The sequence below is a fragment of the Lipotes vexillifer genome, unplaced genomic scaffold (assembly GCF_000442215.2).
Source record: "Lipotes vexillifer unplaced genomic scaffold, Lipotes_vexillifer_v1.1 scaffold330, whole genome shotgun sequence".
Taxonomy (NCBI): domain Eukaryota; kingdom Metazoa; phylum Chordata; class Mammalia; order Artiodactyla; family Lipotidae; genus Lipotes; species Lipotes vexillifer.
Window position 1 is genome coordinate 645047 of NW_006775627.1, and position 21068 is coordinate 666114.

Here is a 21068-nt window from a genome sequence, read left to right on the forward strand (position 1 = left end):
TTTGCATATTCTCTATTTTGTGATTTTTTTCCTCATAGGCCTGATATATATTTTCTCCCTCTTTTCCTGTATAAATTATACACATCACTCAAAGTCCTCAGAACTACCTTCATCCGACCATGGTGGAAAAAACTTCTTATTCCTCTGAACAGCTATAAATAAAGATATTCTTTAATTCACCTGATAACTAATCATGTATTATCTTATGAGGATTCTTCTCTTTCTCATTTGAACTGTTATATGTATCTTTACTGGCTTTCTTCCTTCCTTCCCTTCTTTCCCTTCCCATCCTTTCTCCCTTTTCTTCAAGCATACCTGATTTTTTTTTGACTTGAGGCAGGGTTCTTTTGTTTATATCTGTTCTTAAAAACCAGATTGTAGGTTTCCTGGGAGCAAGTCCATGTTCTGTACCTTTTTACATTTTTTCCCTTTTTCTTTTTTTTTTTTTAATATCCTCTATGGTGATTACAAAGGTGCTCACAGATTTCTCTTGATTTAATTATTTTTTTAATTTTATTTTTTTATTGGAGTATAGTTGATTTACAATGTTGTGTTAATTTCTGCTGTACAACAAAGTGATTCAGCTTTATATATATACATTCTTTTTTATATTCTTTTCCATTATGATTCCTGTTGATTTAATTCTTGTTAGAGTGAGTGAAAGCAGTATAGGGAAGGCAACACCAAATCAAAGCAGAACTATGCAAATCACAATTTAGTGGACTAAATTAATGTTGAAAATTATATAAGCTCTTCTAGGAGCACCACAAGAGAACCTAAATGGTAATAAACAGCATTGTTGGGTAAGAACTATATTATTACTCTGCATCCTTTAAAAGGGACGTTTTCTGCTTATTATTAATTTCACTTTGAAGTCCTTTCCTGGAGTGACTTCAACAAAGTGCAATAGGATGATATAGTACAAGGCAAAGCTACTTAACATGTACTTGTACTTTACAACGTTCTTTCTTGGACAATAGCAGTTGGGTCAGAAAAAACAGGTATTATCCAGGAAACCGTTTAAAGAGGCTGAATAATTTTCACAACTTCACTCTTCTAATAGATGTGCTCTTACTACTCCAGGCTTAGAGAGTTATCCTAGCAAGATAGAGATGGCAGTAGCAATGAGAAGATGAATCCGGGACACGCCAAAGGGTATCATTGAAGCAGCAGAAGTTATTTACCTACTCCTGTTTGAACATTATACTTGCAGGCTGTGTACAAAGATTCAAATGTTGTCAAATTAGTGTGGAGGAAGGGAGAGGAAAACAATGGTGGAACCTGAGAAGAACGTGTTTCCGAATAGTTGAACATAACTGGTTTGAGACCTTCATTGTTTTCATGATTCTCCTTAGTAGTGGTGCTCTGGTGAGTGAATATTAAGCAAACGTGCTGTAATGCCAAGTCCTAGAATCACCTAATACTAATGACTTATTAATCCTTTCTGTAGCATTGTTTTATTATCCAATGCATTATTTTTCCTGAACCCTTATTCTACATCCATTTCTGTGGAATCAGCCATCACCTCTGTTTGATAACCCCCAAACTGTTATCTCCATTTATGACTTCTTCCTTAAACATACGTGCATCGCTATATCCATCCATCCATACCCATCCACCCATATACCCACCCACCCACCCTTCTACCCATCTCCAGTGCATCTTTAATTACCCCACTTCATTCTTACAGACTATATACAATGTATAACTATGCAGTTCTGGATTTACTTTTATTATGTATACATATACTTCTAACAAGCTATTTAATTTTTGCTTATTGTTAAGTAACCCCCCAAATTTGTCCCTCTAGTTTATTCATTATAACCAAAGAACATGAGTATTTAATTACTCATATTTTAACAAGAAAGTAAGCATGGCAACTACAGTAAAGTCCTGTGATTGGGTATATATAACTTCTAAGTTCTGATGAATTTTGCTTATGAATGATATTATTATTATCTCTTTATGGACAGTCAAAAAGTCCTTAGGAACCACTTCTCTGTCCGTTTTGAATTGGGTCCACTGTTCTTATGCTACTCAGAGGACGATGGATATTGGTAACAATAAATATTGGGCAGCGTGCCTAAGGGATTATTTAAGGACTGGTTTCTCACTGTATAAAAGTGTTCATCAGAATCAATTTCTATTTATATGAAAATCATTTACAAAAATATAAAGTGTAGCATATAGATAGCATTTTAGGAAAATGCTGACACAAATAGACTACTTAAGCCATAAGATAGATGTAGATAGATAGATAGATAGATAGGTAGATAGATAGATAGATAAAGGATGGAAAGATGATAAAACTTGCCTGATTGAAACACAATTACTTAGGTTTCTTTAACTTAAGTGTATAATTCTAACACAGGCCTATATTTTTCTGCATATTTCTCTGATGAAATAAATTTTATCTACATGCCACTTTAGACAAGAAATAGTTTTTCACCATTTAAATGAATATATACTTAGATATAAAATATCAAGTGAGGTTCATATTAGAAGAAGAATACATATTAGAGTCTAAATGAGAAGTAATTTCATCTTACCATCCTTGTCACACCATATCTTTGCTGAGAAATATAAACTATCAACAAAATGAAGGGGACAAAGGGAACAAATGAACTCAACTGTATAGTAAAATTAGGCAATGTGATGATCAATTACAATTTCTGCTTTATGAAAAATATAGCCTTCACTTTTTATTTCTTCAGCCTCCTTTCTATGGCAAAAAATAAAAATTAAAAAAGCCAACAGGAGGAAGCAAAAGATATGAAACAAAAGGAATAAATAACTTCAAGTTAGGGTAGCAGCATCAAGATGTGACATCAAGAACTATTTCCTGAACAAGTCAAATTAATTCATTAGAGTTATGCTTTTACTTCTTCCTTCCAGTTATATCAATAGAGAGCATAACTTTTCTCCTGATTCATTAAAAGATCTTTGAGGTAAAGAAAAGACAGCGATAGCTACTCTTCCTCTACCCTCCTATTCCAATGAAGTGTCATATATATAAAATCAGGAAAAGATATTTATATGCGGTCAGAAAAAATAGCTTATAATAGTTGTAATAGTATAATAGTTTCAGAAAGCTAAAATGCATAACTTTTCTTTATAGGCATTTGAGGATATATATATTGATCAGCGAAAGACGATCAAGACAATGTTGGAATATGCTGATAAGGTTTTCACTTACATTTTCATTCTGGAAATGCTTCTAAAATGGGTGGCATATGGCTATCAGACATATTTCACCAATGCCTGGTGTTGGCTAGACTTCTTAATTGTTGATGTAAGTATCCTCCTATCTTTATCTTCCATTCAAGGTAATTTGTTTTATTTATAAACTAACTCTAAAATAGTGACTCTTTGATCACTGTTATGCTGACAGGATATGCTACTTAGTAGACACTAAACTAATTCACTGAATAATAGTGTAGTTTTTGTAAGAAATAAGCTAATTTAATACTGATTTAGCATGGGGGGATTGGATTTGTGGTGGTTATCTAGAATAAAAAGCTGGGAAAAAACATATCAGAACTTTGTAGGGAGAGTGGTGAAATAGGGTATGTTGTTTAAATTACTTACGTTGTGAATCAGACAGAATGGAGCTTGAATCCCAGCCCCACCACTGATTGGTTGTGTGCCACTGAGTAACTTACTTGGCTTTTGACTCTGTAAAATGATGATATTAGTGCATACAGAGTTAAAGACATTCAATAAACAGTGATGATGGTGGAAGCTAATGTCAATTTTTAAAAATTCTTTTTCATCTTCTCAAAGTTTTTAAAGGATATGTTTAAAGAGTAGATTATATAGATTATAACTCCATTATAGGAAGTAAGATGTACGGGGTGTAGTGAAAAACTCTGCTTCATCCTGTGATGGGGAGTTTCCCCAGTGTAACTATAGATTTGCAGCAAGCCCGTAATGTACCAGCAGCCCTTCACAGAGTTTGTAAACCTAATAATTAATATTTCATCTACCCAAAACAAGTGGCTGCCTTTGAGATTTGTTAAAGGTAAACATCATGTTATATGTTATAAGTTTGGCATAATTTCAGTTTTAGAAAAGTGTGTTCGAAATATTACAAACTTCATAGGCAACAGTTTTATTACCCAAAGATGATAATCCAGCAGGACTATGCAGATTTCTTATGGAAAGTATTTCTAGAACTAAGGGTCATGCATATATATTATATCTCTTTAATTCTGAAAAAAGGCAAACCCAGAGCTATTTGAAAAGCTTAACAGTGTTACTATGAAATGAGTGAATTGAAAAAAGCCTCAAAAGAGTGATAAGGGGTTCATATCCAACATATACAAACAGCTTGTACAACTCAGCATCAAACCAAACAAGCAGCTAAATTAAAAATGGGCAGAACTGAATAGAAATTTTTCCAAGGAGAAAATGCAGATGGCCAATAGGCACATGATAAGATGCTCAACATTGCTAATCATCAGGGAAATGCAAATCAAAACCACAATGAGGTATCACCTCACACCTTTCAGAATGGCTATATTCAAAAAGACCACAAATAACAAATATTGGCGAGGATGTAGAGAAAAGGGAACCCTTGTACACTGTTGGTGGGAATATAAATTGGTGCAGCCACTATGGAAAACAGTATGGAGGTTTCTAAAAAAGCTAAAAATAGAATTATCATATGATCCAGAAATTCCGCTCCTGGGTATATATCTGGAGAAAATGAAAACACTAATTTGAAAAGGTACATGCACCCCAATGTTCACCGCAGTATTATTTATAATAATATAAAGATATGGAAGCAACCTAAGTGTCCATCAACAGATGAATGGGGGCTTCCCTGGTGGCACAGTGGTTGAGAATCTGCCTGCTAATGCAGGGGACACAGGTTCGAGCCCTGGTCTGGGAGGATCCCACATGCCGCGGAACAACTACGCCGGTGAGCCACAACTACTGAGCCTGCGCGTCTGGAGGTTGTGCTCCGCAACAAGAGAGGCCGCGATAGTAAGAGGCCCGCGCACCGCGATGAAGAGTGGCCCCCGCTTGCCACAACTAGAGAAAGCCCTCGCACAGAAACGAAGATGCAACACAGCAAAAAAAAAAAAAAAAATTAATTAATAAACTCCTACCCGCAACAGCTTCTGTAAAAAAAAAAAAAAAACAGATGAATGGGTAAAGAAGATATGATAGATATGTGTGTGTGTGTGTATATATATATACACACACACACACACACACACATATATATATACATATACATATATACACAATAGAATGCTACTCAGCCATAGAAGAGAAATTTTCCCATATGCAACAACACAGATGGACCTGAAATAAGTCAGACAGGAAAAGACAAATACTGTACGTTATCACTTATACGTGGAATCTAAGAGTAAAGCAAACTAGTCAATATAACAAAACAGAAACAGACTCACAGATATAGAGAACAAACTAGTGGTTATCAGTGGGGAGAGGGAATGGGGGAGGGGCACAATAGAGGTAGGGGATTAAAAGGTACAAACTACTATGTATGAAATAAATAAGCTACAGGGGTGTATTATACAGCACAGGGAATATAGCCAATATTTATAATAACTTTAAATGGAGTATAATCTATAAAAATTTTGAACTACTATGTTGTACAGCTAAAACTAATATAATATTGTAAATCAAATATACCTCAATAAAAAAAAGAAAGAAACCTCAAAAGAATAATTGCTTCAGCATGTCACAAAGAGAAAAAGTTTCTAATATTTGAGATTTCAAGCATTAGAAGTTATATCATATTTCAGCTGCTCATAATTTTTCACACTAGGCTTTAAATCTAAATATAATTTAATCCTTTTGAAAATTCCTGAGCTTTGCTTTTCTCTATTATGCTTATTCCATGTCTGAATTTTTTAGTGGAAGAATGATGATTTTATTTATTATTACGAGTTGGTTTTTAATAGCCATTTCCGAAATATTTTAGGAAAATAATTCTGAAGGGAATTTTATAGTTTTGCAATAATAATACTTTTATTTTTAACAGTTCTATTTTAATTATTTCATAAGGATCAGCATAACACTCTAAAAAAAGACAAAAGGAATTATAGTACATCTCAAGTAAACTAAAAAGCATATTAAACATAAGCCAACTTAATACACTTAAACATAGAAAATTTTGCAAAAATAGTATCCAGTGTATTTGGAACTATCCAATACCAGCTATTCTCAAACCAAAGAAATTCTAACTCTGGATACAGAGTTTTGGTCTTTATTTAGAGAATTACACATCTAAAATTTTTATTTCTTAGTTTTAGTTGCATATTTCATGCAAATGAAGTTAGTTTATTTATTTCTTTATTTAGTAAACATTTATTGACTGGCGATTTTGGGCCAAGTACCATGGCAGAAGCTCTAGATTAGTATAAAAATTTTGAGTAAGTTTCATGATGGAATTACTTTTAAGTTACATTATTTACATAGGAATAAACTTTAGATAAGTGAAAACACAAAGTATTAGCAAGACAACAAAAATTCATCTTCAAAAAATCAACCTCAAAATTAATATGACAGCGCATTAATTTCTGTGGGTATCAATTATAATTAGTTGAAAATACCAACACAGGATAGATATTTCTTGCTTTTTCTGGTACAGTAGCAGTTTTTGTATTTTATTACTAGCCATTGGCAAAGCCCTAAATTCAGCAGCAACTTAATAAAATAAAGGAAGAATAATCAATGACATTTTCCTATACCTGGACTTCTTCCTTTTTAAAATCAATTTTTACTTAGTTTTTCTAACTAACTGAGTAATTACTAAATCACATGACATTTAATTTTTTTATTCAACTAGTTTTTAATTAACATCATGAAAGCTACTTTCTTTGCATGCAACTAAAAATATTTTCTTAAAATTTTAAAAGTTTACTGAAAATATGTAGCCATTCATCTTCTGAGGAATTATAAACAAAAATTGTAATTACCACAATGTTGTAAATAACTATACTTCAATAAAATAAATTTTTTTAATTGTAATTATTGTATTACATAGTAACTACAAATTGAATGACAATGATTCTATTTATTTACTTTTGTGTGTGTGCAGGTTTCATTGGTCAGTTTAACAGCAAATGCCTTGGGTTACTCAGAACTTGGCGCCATCAAATCTCTCAGGACACTAAGAGCTCTGAGACCTCTAAGAGCCTTATCACGTTTTGAAGGGATGAGGGTAAGGAAAATGAAAGAACCTGAAGTATTGTATAGAGCCAAAATTATTAAAGTAAATTTTAAAAAAGGAAAACTCATGCATGCAAAAGGAATGGCAAATCCTTGCAAATTGCTATTTTTTCCTTTTATCTGTTGCATATTTACTTCTAGGTGATATGCAAGAGAACTTAGGCCTCCCTTGAAATGATATAATATCATTTATCTGCCGTGCTCATTAAAATGACTTTATTTCCTAATCCATTTTGGGAGTTTCCTTACAAACCTGTACACAAAAAAACAGATGCACTATTAAAGTACTATGTGTAATGATGATGATAATAATCAACTAAAGTGAATTCTACATCATGTGCTTCTCATTTGTGGTGGTCTAAGCTGTACTTAATGAGTTTTATTATTCATAAACAATATGAATCATACATGTGCCTAAATATAAGCATAAAGGAAAAAAATTTGTAATTGTCAAAATTGTGTCTGTACAATGCCAAAGTTTGCATTATTTGAATGTATTCAAGGGTAGATATTAAATATTAACTGAATTTTAAAAAATTTTTGTTATGTTAATATAGCTTCAATTTATAACTGCATTAATCTTCTTAATTTATATAAATAGCAGTATCACCTTAAAGATTATATATAAATCTACACAATTTTTCATGAAAATGAATTTAAACTTTTATAACATAATGAATAGAAAATATAATTTTGACTCATTACCATAGATGATTCACAAATTAACCATAACTTAAATATCATTTATATGAGTCACAGAAAATTTTATATTACTCCTTTTAAGGAAATATTACAGCATTCCCTATGATTCATAACAGGTTAAAAAATTTGTCATTATTGACTTGTTATTTTCCATGCCTTTTTAAAAATATGAAGCATTAATCTATAAGATGTATAACATAAAAATTTAGTTTCTTTGTTTTAATCAAATTTCCTTTTACTAAAACAAAGCTGCTGAACTAAGTGTGATTCCAACAGAAAAAACATTGCTCTTTTGCTGCCTGAGATTTCGTTATGTTTATAGAAACAAAGCTGTATTGTAGACTTGCATTTGCATTTTCTAGTTTGTTGATAGCCTTATGTGTTCTTCTAAAATAAAATTTATTATAAATGTCACCTTTTAAGAACATAAGACTATCTTATGAAATCTTCAATTGAAGACTTCTGCAATTTGCCTAACATATATAAAAAATGTTTCCTCCTAGAAACAATTTAACACAATATAATACGGTCTTATTTTATTTCTCACAGAGATCCTCAAAGCTTACTAAAATGTTATTGGAAATTCTCTTCAGGATATGTGAAAATTAAGTTTATTTTCCAATTAAAATGTCACTTTTGTTTTAGACTGGTAGTTTCAGTTCTGGAGAAAAATATCATTTTTATACATTCTACTTAAACATTTTTTGATTTTTTTTGAAAACATTTGATTGATTCTGCTGAATCAAAGTATACATTCGAAAAGTTTTCTGAAATCTGAACAATGCTAAACATTTGGAGCTGTTGTAATTATTTCAAATTTGACCTTTTGGAAGTTTATTAAATCCATGAGTCAAATGGCCAGATATTTTCATATTTAACACCTTATTTCCATAACAGTATTGACCCTGTGGGCCTTTAATTTTTACAGAGATAACCTTATCTATAATTTTGATCAATAATGCTTTTTATATTATAAGGAGAGGCTAATTTTTGAAACTTGGAGTTTTAAAAACAAAATCCTTATAGATGCTGATAGGAGATGAACTAATCATTTAAATTGTCAGATTTATGAATATGGTCCTTGCCTCTTAATGACAGCATATATACAACCCTAAAGTGGCTGATGATTTCAACATGTATTTGGCATTGTAGAGACAAACCTGATTATTGATTCTATTTTTGTTTCTTTGTTTCTGGTATTTGGAATTTTTGACTTTGTAAACAATATAATCATGGATGATGGTGAGGATGGAAATAATAATGATGATTATAATTGGGAAGGTAGCTTTGAATATATTCAGAAACTCTCATTTTATTCTTTTCCCTAGCAGCATAAAATCACAATAGCTATGTGAAAGTGTAAATCAGGCCCATTTTATTTTTGTTTTGTCACTTCTTCAAAGCATGTGCTTTAGTGCAACATTACCAAATAAAGCATGTTGTACAGTGCTTGGTAAGAAGTTAGAAAGTAAGAAATAAATTATCATCACTCTGCCCTTTATGTTTTGCATGTTCTATGCACATTTCTGGCTGACAGCTTTGAAACATTTATTGTATTTCAAATTTCCAGTCCAAATTTTCAACTTGTAAAATTGAACTGAGTGAATTGATGTCATGGATAACTTAAGTAAAATAAATTTTGTATTTTTAATTTCCTTGTCTAGGAAATCTTAAATACCTTCTTTTTCAAAAGAACTCAAGCCTTGATTGATAGGTAAACAGACAGAGAGCATCATATATAAAAAGTAACACCAAATGTTCTGTCATATCAGATTTCTAACTAATAACAAACTATATATTTCTATTTTATATAGGATAATCTTGCTCCAACTTGGATGGGGTGGAGCGCTGGTTCCGCCCCTCAGCCCTTTATTATGGGTACTGTATTACCCCTTTTGCTTCCTTTCATCCTTTCACTGTGACTTTGTGTTAGTGGGATGAGGGAGGGCTTGGGAAGGGTACTATCACACCACAGTAAGGAAAATACAGTATTTACATTCGAATCCCCTATTTTCAATTGTCTTAAATTTTCTTTTGAGAAAAATACCTTTTGTGAATTTACGCTCTGTGGATTTGAACCTCAACTGCTGATATCTTTATTAAGTTTCACTCAATATGATTTAGATGTGTGTATACTGAGCTATCCATTTATGGGGAGATTATCTGATTGGTGAGGGTGGGGGACCCTGGTTTAGAATGGTTGCGTGAAGTTTTTAACTTATCAAGATGATGATGCTGTTTGAGGCATTTAAAAGAACACTTGCTATTTTCTACTTTGGTCCGGGGACTGAAAATTGACATCAAGATACCGGCAGTGGCTTCCTTGCCTGTTGACGTGTGTGAGCAGATGCTAGGGTGCAGTATTCCAGGTTTCATAAAACTGGTATTGATTGTGTGATCATTCTCATGCTTTATTAAGTGTAAGTTTATAGGGGTTATTTTTCAAATATAACAAAGCAAAAATATATTAAGATAGAGTTGAGTAAGCACATGTGATTTGTGTTTTAAATAAAGTAAATATGAAGGGACCCACTTATTTGAATTATACAGACTAGAACACCCACCTAGAAATAAAACATCTTATTATGTGTATTAAGATAGAATTTAATACATAAACTTACTTCATAGACTGCGTCACTCCCAACTAACCTTTTAGTATCTTAGAAAATATCATAGTGAAAACATAAATAGAAATGAATCTACATTTTGTTTATTCTTAAAGTTTGGGGATAATGTGCAAGGAGGACAGTTTTTATTTTTGAGGGAGAGAAAAAGTTGGAATTTTTGTTTGGATAATTAATGTTTCATATCTTTCAAAAATAATTACCATAATTAAATCCCACAACACAAACGCAGACATTAGATTTTAAAAAGATTCTATTACTCTTCTTCATACTTTAAAATGTGTGATTTCTACTTTGCCTACTTTTGATTTTTATTCACATATTTTTTCAGTATTTTGATTAAAGAAACATTGCAATCCATGAGTAGTATTGATTTGAAGTTCAAAGACAATTCATTCAGACAAGAGGACATTTCTGCGTGTATCAAAATTCCCAACATTAATTTGCATATTTAATTGTCAATCCCTCATTTCATGTTGATTTACGTAAAAAGCAGTTAATGAACCAGAGACAGAAAGAGTTTCTGTAAGAGTGAGTTGTGTGCTAGAATACAGAAATTCTATTTTGATGACGTTTTGCAAAGCATTTGTGAGAAGCAACCTCTAGTATTTATTCATTAAGTTAGTTCCTTTCTTAGAACCTACTTTTATGCAGCCTGAAACCTCAATTTGTTCTTTCCAACTTGTTTAGTCCAGTTCTGTCTAGTGCCTTCACCACCTGGGAACCAATTACTGCAGTTCCCTAGAGCCAGAAAGGAGTTAATACCCCTGGCTCTGTGCTGAACCAAGGAAGGGCTTGGGGCTCTTGGGAAAAGACAATCCTTTCTCTCATCCTTCATTGCCTAATTTAATGAGATTTTAAATATGAATGGACCTTTGTATAGTAAATCCTTTTATCTTCATAAAAATAAACGTTTTCTCTGGGCCAAATGTATGCCAACCGTTGTAAATGTATCTTGAAAGGCACTGCTGCTTATATCATGAATTACATAGAGTTAATTTTAGTGCAAATCCAATCCCCAGTTTCAAAAGAAACCCCTCAGACTTATTAGCTAACCCCAAATTATTTTGTGTTCAGGTCTTTATTCTCATCCCATATCCAGAAATAGCATTTAAAAATTATGTTTTGATCAATAAATGCTAAGCTAGCCTTTACTTCATTCATTCATTCAATCACCATTTTTGTAGTCCTGTATTCAAAGCACCTGCTATATTCCTGTATTCAAGGCACTCAAAGGCTTGGAGAATTCACAAATATATTTTTTCATCTTAAATTAAAAAAAAAAAAGCCTGCCATCTGTCAAGATTACGGGAATGCCATTCATTAACTCTAACACAGAGCAATCTGGATACCGGATGAGTACGAGTGACTCTAAGGAAAATTAGTGAGGTCGAGTAGAAGAACTAGATGCCATTTCTAGTCTACATTCTGAACTTAACCTAGCTTAGCTCATTTTTCTCATTTGCCAAATGAGAATGCAGTAGTAAAGTATCTCTATAGTCCTGTCCAGTGCTGGAATTCTGATTTTTGAATTCAAAAGAGGAAACACTCATCTCTCTTTTGGAGGCTAAACTGAGAGGTGAAGTGAGGCTCCATGACAGAAGTGCTGCTTGAACTACAGCTTGTGAGAAGAGAGAGTGTTTCAGAAGGGGAGGTAGTGGACACGGAATTTCAAAGGAAAGGGCATCTCAATTCTCTGGTAATGTTATTAGCACGTGGTAATTACATTAGTTGGATTGGCATGAAGGCTAGGTGGCTAGGGAAGTTAAAACTAGAAATGCAGATTGAGAAGTGATTTGAACATCAAGGTAAGGAAGATGTTTGATAATCAGTGGGAAGCCATTAAATAATTTTAAATGAGAGTTGGAGATTAATTCATCTTATATGAATTAAAGGAAGGAGGAAACTGGTAGACTCTGAAAATGGTACGAGTATGTACTAACAGATGTCAGAACTAGGGTGGTGATCATGAAAATGGAGAAGTGATAGAGGTGAGAAAGGTTTGGAAGAAAAAAGTGTGAGACCTACAGATTGATGTGAAAAGAATTCAAGAAATAGTTGTAGGTAGCCAGTGTTCTGCTCATGGGCTAAATTGGGTGTTGTAGGTTAAAAAAAAAACCCAAAAAATATGCATTTTAACATGTGCTTTGTGTATACACAGTACAAGAAGCTTTTTAATCTGGATGGTAGGCAAAATGTTTGGAAAAGGAGGGAAATAAATAATAACTTGATTTCAGCTTTCATATCTTGAATCCAAAGAAATCTAAGTGTATCCACACATTTAAAGTAAAGTATAAAATAAAGACTTATTCATTCAGTTGTATTAATGCAGACGGCCACATGAGATAAAGGTGAGGTGCCATGTGTCAGCTTGGTTGGCTGCATAGCTCACATCATCTGGATCTGCCTAGATAATTCAACTGACTTCATTTTTTCATTCTCATTCCCCTCTTTGTCATTAATGGCTTTATTATTTCCTTTGACCCACTTTCAGGTTGACAAGAATCATAGAGGTACACAGGTAGAATTCAACTTAGCTATGAATGTTCAAGTCTGAAGCATCATCTGCCACTTAGGAGCATTTTAGGGCCTGTCTTTATCTCTCTCTTAGCTACTCATATGCATCTCCAATGGGAACTGTAGAGAAGGAAGCAAGGACAGTCCTCCCTACAGTGTTGCTAAGTATAAAAACTCAGAGTTTTAATTTGTGGTCCAGGAATAAAGATAAGAGGGGCAAAAATGCTTCCATTAAAAAAAAAAAAGTAGCTAATTATTTAGCACAGAACTTGATATAATCACATCAGATTTAGGAGCTATCATCCCCAAAATGGCATCCCTCCTTTTCTTATTTTCCTAAGAAACTGATTTCTACTATGTTTCATTTCAAATAAGTTTATCAAATTAAACTCAGTAAATGAAACAACTGATATGACTGGAGCTTGAAATAAACGATGTGATGATCTAATGAAATACATAATGCTAAATTGTCTTGCTTCTTATGCAAAAATTATTATTAGTCGTAGCAATGCATGAATAATTAAGGACAAAATTATATTAGGTATTTAATAATTTTTTATATTTATACATCTGAATTTTTAGTTTAGTAAAATATATCAATCAAATCAACTCTTGTCCCAACATTTTAGTTTCATTCTTTAATATACTGCCTTTTTTAATGAGTTAATTTTCTCTGTTAGGAATTCTTACTTTTTCTAATAAAAAATTTTCTGACTTCATCTGACAGCAAATTCCTCTGATTTTGTTTTCCCTTTAACTTTTCAGTACTTTCTCCTCTCTTTTTAAAAACTTTTTTATCTTTGATATATTATCTACATTCATTTCCCTAAATGTATTGCTTATGAAAGAATGTATTTCATTTTAAGACATTTTTACTTTGCTTTTAAATATCTTAGAATAATCTTGATAGTAAAAAAAAAAAAAGAATGACTAAAGATTACTAGGGGAATGTCTTTTCTTTTAACCAACAAGAATTCTGACTTTTCTTTTTTTCCATTTGTGTATTAGGTGGTTGTGAATGCCCTTTTAGGAGCAATTCCATCCATCATGAATGTGCTTCTGGTTTGTCTTATATTCTGGCTAATTTTCAGCATCATGGGCGTAAATTTGTTTGCTGGCAAATTCTACCACTGTGTTAACACCACAACTGGTGACATGTTTGACATCAGCGAAGTGAATAATCATTCTGATTGCCTAATACTAATAGAAAGAAATGAGACTGCCCGATGGAAAAATGTGAAAGTAAACTTTGATAATGTAGGATTTGGGTATCTCTCTTTGCTTCAAGTTGTAAGTGAACACTCTTTTCTCTAAACTGTGTTTATTATTTGGAATAATAACAAAGTAATGACATACAGCTATTATTTAGTTACTAAGAAGAAAGTTTATAACATATTTCCTTTTTTCTAATTTTGATTTATTAGTACAAGTTCATGATCCCAGATGGGTGGAAATGTCAGTATATTTAAACAGTGCAGACATAGTTGATAGTGGCCAGGTATTTCAGTTCTTTCCAAAGGTCTTTTTTTCTTCTCATATTACTCTCTCTTCCCATGTGAACAAGTTGATTAATAAATCAATAAATTTGCTATTATTTTTCCTATTGCAATTGGAAAGCGTGTTTCACTGATGGATCACCCCCTCTCCCCAAACATACACCCTTAACACACCTGATTGGAATGTAACAAATTGGTGGGAATTAAATTAACTGCTACTGAGTTGTATCATTTGGATTGAAGATTGGGGAATGATATTGAGGTTTTAGGTTTAGATCCTCATAGCGAAATGAAATAATACCAGGTAACACTCAGACACAGAAATCAAACACAAGCAGCTGTTGTCTCACCCCAAATGTCCTTCAGTACAATTACTTAAGTCTTTTTTTTTTTCTCTAAATATTGATGTTTTCACTACTGGGTCTTTAAGACTGAAACATAGTTCACAATTTATAAAAATGTAAAAGATGGTGGCCTCTTAAACATTTTCATTTGATGCTGCTTCTGACTGCAGCTGCATCACAAGAGAGCAGTGGGTAAAAACAGTCTAGGTCATTTGAAAAACATTGTAAAAATACTGTTCTATTTTGGCCACTGAAAACTCATCTTAAAAAAAAAAAAAAACAGCGTAAGTTCTTTCCTGTGGTTCTGCAGTCTTTAGGGAAGAAATCTATTTTGTTTCACCAGGGTTGTGTTTTCAGTTGTTCAGCCAGGAGATTAAGCAAGCAAACAAACCTGGACTGGTCAAAATCCTCCTGCATCTCTTTCAGAGGTGTCAGTACTGTGATTCTTTTACAAGTTCTTTCCACCTTCTTGTTAGAAATTCTTATTTCTCTTGTAGATGTTTCTGACTTACTCTGAATGCTTATGCAATTAAAATAGAGATTTTTATAATCTGGCAAGTATGATTTCTTTAAATATTAGCGTAGACACATGATGATATTTCCTTGGGCCCTTATCCTAACGCTTAACTAATAACCACACTTGTAAATATCACTAATTTATATCACTTCCTCCATAAAATTCAGAAAGAAAAATTGAAAATTTCAAGCAGTCCCTTAAAATGCTAAACAAGGGGTAAAGATCCTATATGAAGCCATTAAATAAATTCTGCTACTGAAGTACTGATTTATACTTGGCTTTGTACAGAACCATCTCTCTGTTGATTAGCAATTCATTGAAATGGTTCCTTGAATCACTTTTTTCTGTTCCTGTGCCTAGTGTGTGATGAACTTGTTCTATCATTGACCTCAGCCATTGACACATTCAACATTTCCCTCTTTGATAGACAAATAAGTTCTATTTTCTAGCTAAGAAACTTTACTTTCTCTTCACTGCCATCACAAGCACCCTTACTTGGCTTTCTTCCCATGACATCTACCACTTCACAAGTGTTAGCGTTATAAAAACAAAGATGTGTTGAGATACAGACGCTGAAAGCTTTTTGCTAGACTTGCTCACTAAGGAATAATCCTCTTAGGCCCTTAGGGCTCAAAATTCATGTCCTAGGGCAAGTAACAAATTACTGTAAGTTATTACACTTGGAATACCAAGTGTACTATTTTTCACTTTTCTTACCCAAATTAACTACTCTCATCAAAAATTACAGAGAAGAGAGACCCCCTGGTGGTCCAGTGGTTAAGACTCCACGCTTCCAACGCAGGTGGCGAGGGTTCAATCCCTGGTTGGGGAACTAATATCCCACATGCCATGTGGCATGGCCAAAAAAGACCCCCCAAAACAAAACAAAACAAACAAACAGAAAAAGAAAAAAAAGGAGTATTATTTTTAAAAATTACAGAGAAGAAAGTGGAATATAGGATTATTTCTAGATGTTATGCTTTAAAATTCTTAAAAGGTTATTTGCAACTGACTTTTTGTATACCTGTATGATCCATAGAGTGTTAAAATCAAGAGAAATCATAAACTTTCAGTTGCTCTGTCACCTTGTAGATAGATTTTAGTGGATGATCGTCAGGTCTAAGTTGTAGTTGTTTTGCTGCTACAAACATTGCCAAATGTGTTGGCATTTGTAAAGCTTTCTAAAAGTATTCCGGCAAATCTTGATAGCCCTTTATATTGCATGATTGGGAGGGAGGGAGACGCAAGAGGGAAGAGATATGGGAACATATGTATATGTATAACTGGTTCACTTTGTTATAAAGCAGAAACTAACACACCATTGTAAAGCAATTATACTCCAATAAAAATGTTAAAAAAATAATAAAAAAAAGAACTGAGAAGTATTTGTGAGTTGGTTATCAAGCAGGAAGATATATCAAATGACCATTCTGTTTATTATATGGTCTAGAAATGAAGAGACTTATTGAGATATTGTTGGTCCAAAATCCATGTAAAATTTGTTTTGAGATGTCTTTTAAAAATGTTCCTTTTAAAGAAATATATCAGAAAGAATATTTATTAAACATCAGGTCTGAATTATTTTTACTCCAAAGTAAAACATGCATGTCCTTTTTAATAGGCCACATTTAAGGGATGGATGGATATAATGTATGCAGCAGTTGATTCCAGAAATGTAAGTATTCTTTACATCCTAAGTCTTTTCACAATATTGATTAGGCACTAAAATTAACAGAGCATAGCAGCTAAATGGAATGATTCTACAATGGATTTTTAAAAAGGGAAAAGTATGACTCAAGTTAATACTCAAGTATAGTAGTATTTATCAGAAAGATCTTAGTAAGATATATCAAAATGGAAGTCAAACTAATGTAACACATGAGTATATTTAATAACTAACAAATATCTATCTATTAACTATTTTTCTATTTTGTTTCCTTTTTATCTACCAATTATATAATCAATAATAATATTGGCATGCTGGAGCAAATGTGAAGAAATACATGGTTACCATCAGTAGTTTACCCTCCACATTAGACAAGTTAGGGATGTTGTCTAGGCAGCCTTAGATTTCTGTAATAGTCACTTTAAAATCCATTCTTTTATATGATTGTAGCATCCATAAATTTACTGGAACCTTTACAGAGACTGTTATCATTTCTGTGATCAACAGTTTCCTTTAAGTTTCTATCACCTAAGACCTACTTTTTTGATTTATCCTACAATAGTCTTTTTCAGGCTTCAAGAAGAGAACTGAAATCCATGCTCATTCCAACTCTGCTCTTCAAAATTTGTAAAATTTAGTATTTTCTCTTTATCTTTCCATTCTGAAGTCCCATCTTCTATAATCATGAAGAATGAACTTTACCCCTGGAGTCTTTAAAGTGATCTGATAAGCACACTTTTATCTTTCTTGATGTGCATTTCCCATAAGTGGCTTTAGTTTTATGTTGAGTACTCTCCTGATATCCTCCAGAGATGAGTTATTTCACTTTGTTACTTATTATGTTTGCTTTGTGTGTTTGGTTGGTTTTTAACTCTGTTATCTTTAGGAGGACATGAATCTATTAGGGCACTATCTATAGTGACTCCTTTACCTCTTTACTAAGTACTAAGTAAAAGCTCAAATGCTTATTTATTATGAGTACAATCTAGAGATTAAATTATCAGTTGAGGATTTAGCAGATAGCATGTCCAGTTATGTCTACTCAATCTGAAAAATTCAATGACTGTTATAATGTTATAGGCAGGATGCCAGACATAGAAATAAGTAACTCAATTCTTGTTTGCTAAATAAATTCATGCATCAGGAATGATTATTTCTAAAATAATCATTGAAATAGTCTATGCATATTTACTGATGTAAAATTTTTTTCACTATTAATTTTTAAATTATTAAAATGCAATACCTTAAAAATCCCCAAATTTAGTACACTACTGTCCAAATGGCAAGATATTAGTTGTATTTATAGTTCGAAAAAAATACATTTCAAAATCATCATACTGTATTTTTCACATGAGAACACTCTTTTTCACATAAAAAATTATCCTAAAGGCTAATTTCAGAGATTTTTTTTTTTTAGAGGTAGCTGATTTAGAGGAAATAAAGAAAAGTACTGCTTAAGTGTTACTAGAAATTTTCTTTTCTATTCTCATGAAAAACACCAGTGACTACCAGCATCAAATGTATTGTAATATCTTACAAAATACTCTCCTTTTGTAGGTGGAACTCCAGCCTAAGTATGAGGAAAGTTTATACATGTATCTTTACTTTGTTATTTTCATCATCTTTGGGTCCTTCTTCACCTTGAACCTGTTTATTGGTGTCATCATAGATAATTTCAACCAGCAAAAGAAGAAGATAAGTATTTCTAACATTTGCTCTCCCACTGAGATAATAAATTATTTGAAGGGTTTTCAACACCAAATGAGTACTTTAACTCAGAAACCAAATGGGATTATATATTAAAATCTATTTTTGCATCCTCCCCCCTCTGCCATTCACTGCCCATGTCTTTCATGGTATAAAAAGCCAAGAATGACTGTATTCCATTCTCCTGTGCATAGGTTCAAAAAATCTCTCTCCTCTTTAAAGAAAAAATACTCAGGTACCACATTTTCTCTTTTGAAAAAGAATAATTAAAAAAAGAACTAGAAGAGAACCCAGGCATATACCTGTTTCCCAGAGTCAACCTGTTGTTTTATCTTTACAACTTACCTCCTTGAAATATATTTTCCAGCAAAAACGTTTAAAATCTTTGCAGTAAATTAGGCATGAGAGGTAAGCTTCTTCTAGTGTTTCTTTTCACATTTTTAAATTCTTTTTTGGCTCGTTTTATGTATTCCCACTTCATTCTCCCTGATGCTAATTACAAACTATCAGATCCAGCCTTGAATTGAACAGTTCTTTATTAATTATTATCACTTATGAAACCCATTTTATCACCCCAGTTATATATGCATATTATCAAAAACACAGAAAGTGAAGAAATATCATTACTCAGGAGTAATCACTATTCACATTTTATGTTTTTCTGTTCAAACTTTTTTCTACACATATCCTTGTTATTGAAATTATTTGGTCTATAATTATAAATTTTTTTGAGTTAACATAAGTATTTTCCCATTTTGTTAAGTCTTCATATATATATTATCATAATTTTCTTAACCATTTTCCAATAGATTGATGATTTAGGTTGTTTCTAATCTTTAATAATTTAAATAATGCCTGGTCAAAAGTCTTTGTGCCAAAAAAATTTGAGCCTTTAATGATTTCTTTAAGATAAATTCCAAGAGTAAAGTGTTTTCCTTTCCCCAGGTAACATGCCCACTCATACTCCCAATAAGTGGTGCTGGGAAAACTGGACAGGTACATGTAAAAGTATGAAATTAGAATCCTCCCTAACACCATACACAAAAATAAACTCAAAATGGATTAAAGACCTAAATGTAAGGCCAGACACTATCAAACTCTTAGAGGAAAACATAGGCAGAACACTATGACATAAATCACAGCAAGATCCTTTTTGACCCACCTCCTAGAGAAATGGAAATAAAAACAAAAGTAAACAAATGGGACCTAATGAAACTTAAAAGCTTTTGCAGAGCAAAGGCAACCATAAACAAGACCAAAAGACAACCCTCAGAATGGGAGAAAATATTTGCAAATGAAGCAACTGACAAAGGATTAATCTCTAAAATTTACAAGCAGCTCATGCAGCTCAATATCAAAAAAACAAACAACCCAACCCAAAAATGGGCAGAAGACCTAAATAGGCATTTCTCCAAAGAAGATATACAGATTGCCAACGAATACATGAAAGAATGCTCAACATCATTAATCATTAGAGAAATGCAAATCAAAACTACAATGAGATATCATCTCACACTGGTCAGAATGGCCATCATCAAAGAAAACAATAACAATAAATGCTGGAGAGGGTGTGGAGAAAAGGGAACACTCTTGCACTGTTGGTGGGAATGTAAATTGATACAGCCACTATGGAAAACAGTATGGAGGGTCCTTAAAAAACTAAAAATAGAACTACCATACGACCCAGCAATCCCACTACTGGGCATATACCCTGAGAAAACCATAATTCAAAAAGAGTCATGTACCACAATGTTCACTGCAGCATTATTTACAATAGCCAGGACATGGAAGCAACCTAAGTGTCCATCATCAGATGAATGGATAAAGAAGATGTAGCACATATATACAATGGAATATTATTCAGCCATAAAAAGAAACGAAATTGAGTTATTTGTAGTGAGGTGGATGGACCTAGAGTCTGTCATACAGAGTGAAGTAAGTCAGAAAAAGAAAAACAAATACAGTATGCTAACACATATATATGGAATCTAAGAAAAAAAAAAGGGTCATGAAAAACCTAGGGGTAAGATGGGAATAAAGACACAGACCTACTAGAGAATGGACTTGAGGATATGGGGAGGGGGAAGGGTAATCTGTGGCAAAGTGAGAGAGTGGCATGGACATATATACACTACCCAACGTTAAATAGATAGCTAGTGGGAAGCAGCCTCATAGCACAGGGAGATCAGCTCGGTGCTTTGTGACCATCTAGAGGGGTGGGATAGGGAGGGTGGGAGGGAGACGCAAGAGGGAAGAGATATGGGAACATACGTATATGTATAACTGATT

At 32.8% G+C, this 21068-nt stretch overlaps 1 protein-coding gene across 5 annotated transcripts in view; it reads left to right on the plus strand.

Moving 5' to 3' along the window:
* The window catches only part of LOC103086512 (sodium channel protein type 1 subunit alpha), a 90351-nt gene that overhangs the window by 60651 nt on the left and 8632 nt on the right, over positions 1–21068 (plus strand). For all 5 annotated transcript variants that reach the window (XM_007450050.1, XM_007450053.1, XM_007450052.1 and 2 more), the window contains exons 18-23: positions 1214–1368; positions 3119–3292; positions 7076–7198; positions 14058–14339; positions 17028–17081; positions 18630–18767. In XM_007450050.1, coding sequence (XP_007450112.1) covers positions 1214–1368; positions 3119–3292; positions 7076–7198; positions 14058–14339; positions 17028–17081; positions 18630–18767 — 926 coding nt within the window. The remainder of the gene's footprint in view (positions 1–1213; positions 1369–3118; positions 3293–7075; positions 7199–14057; positions 14340–17027; positions 17082–18629; positions 18768–21068) is intronic.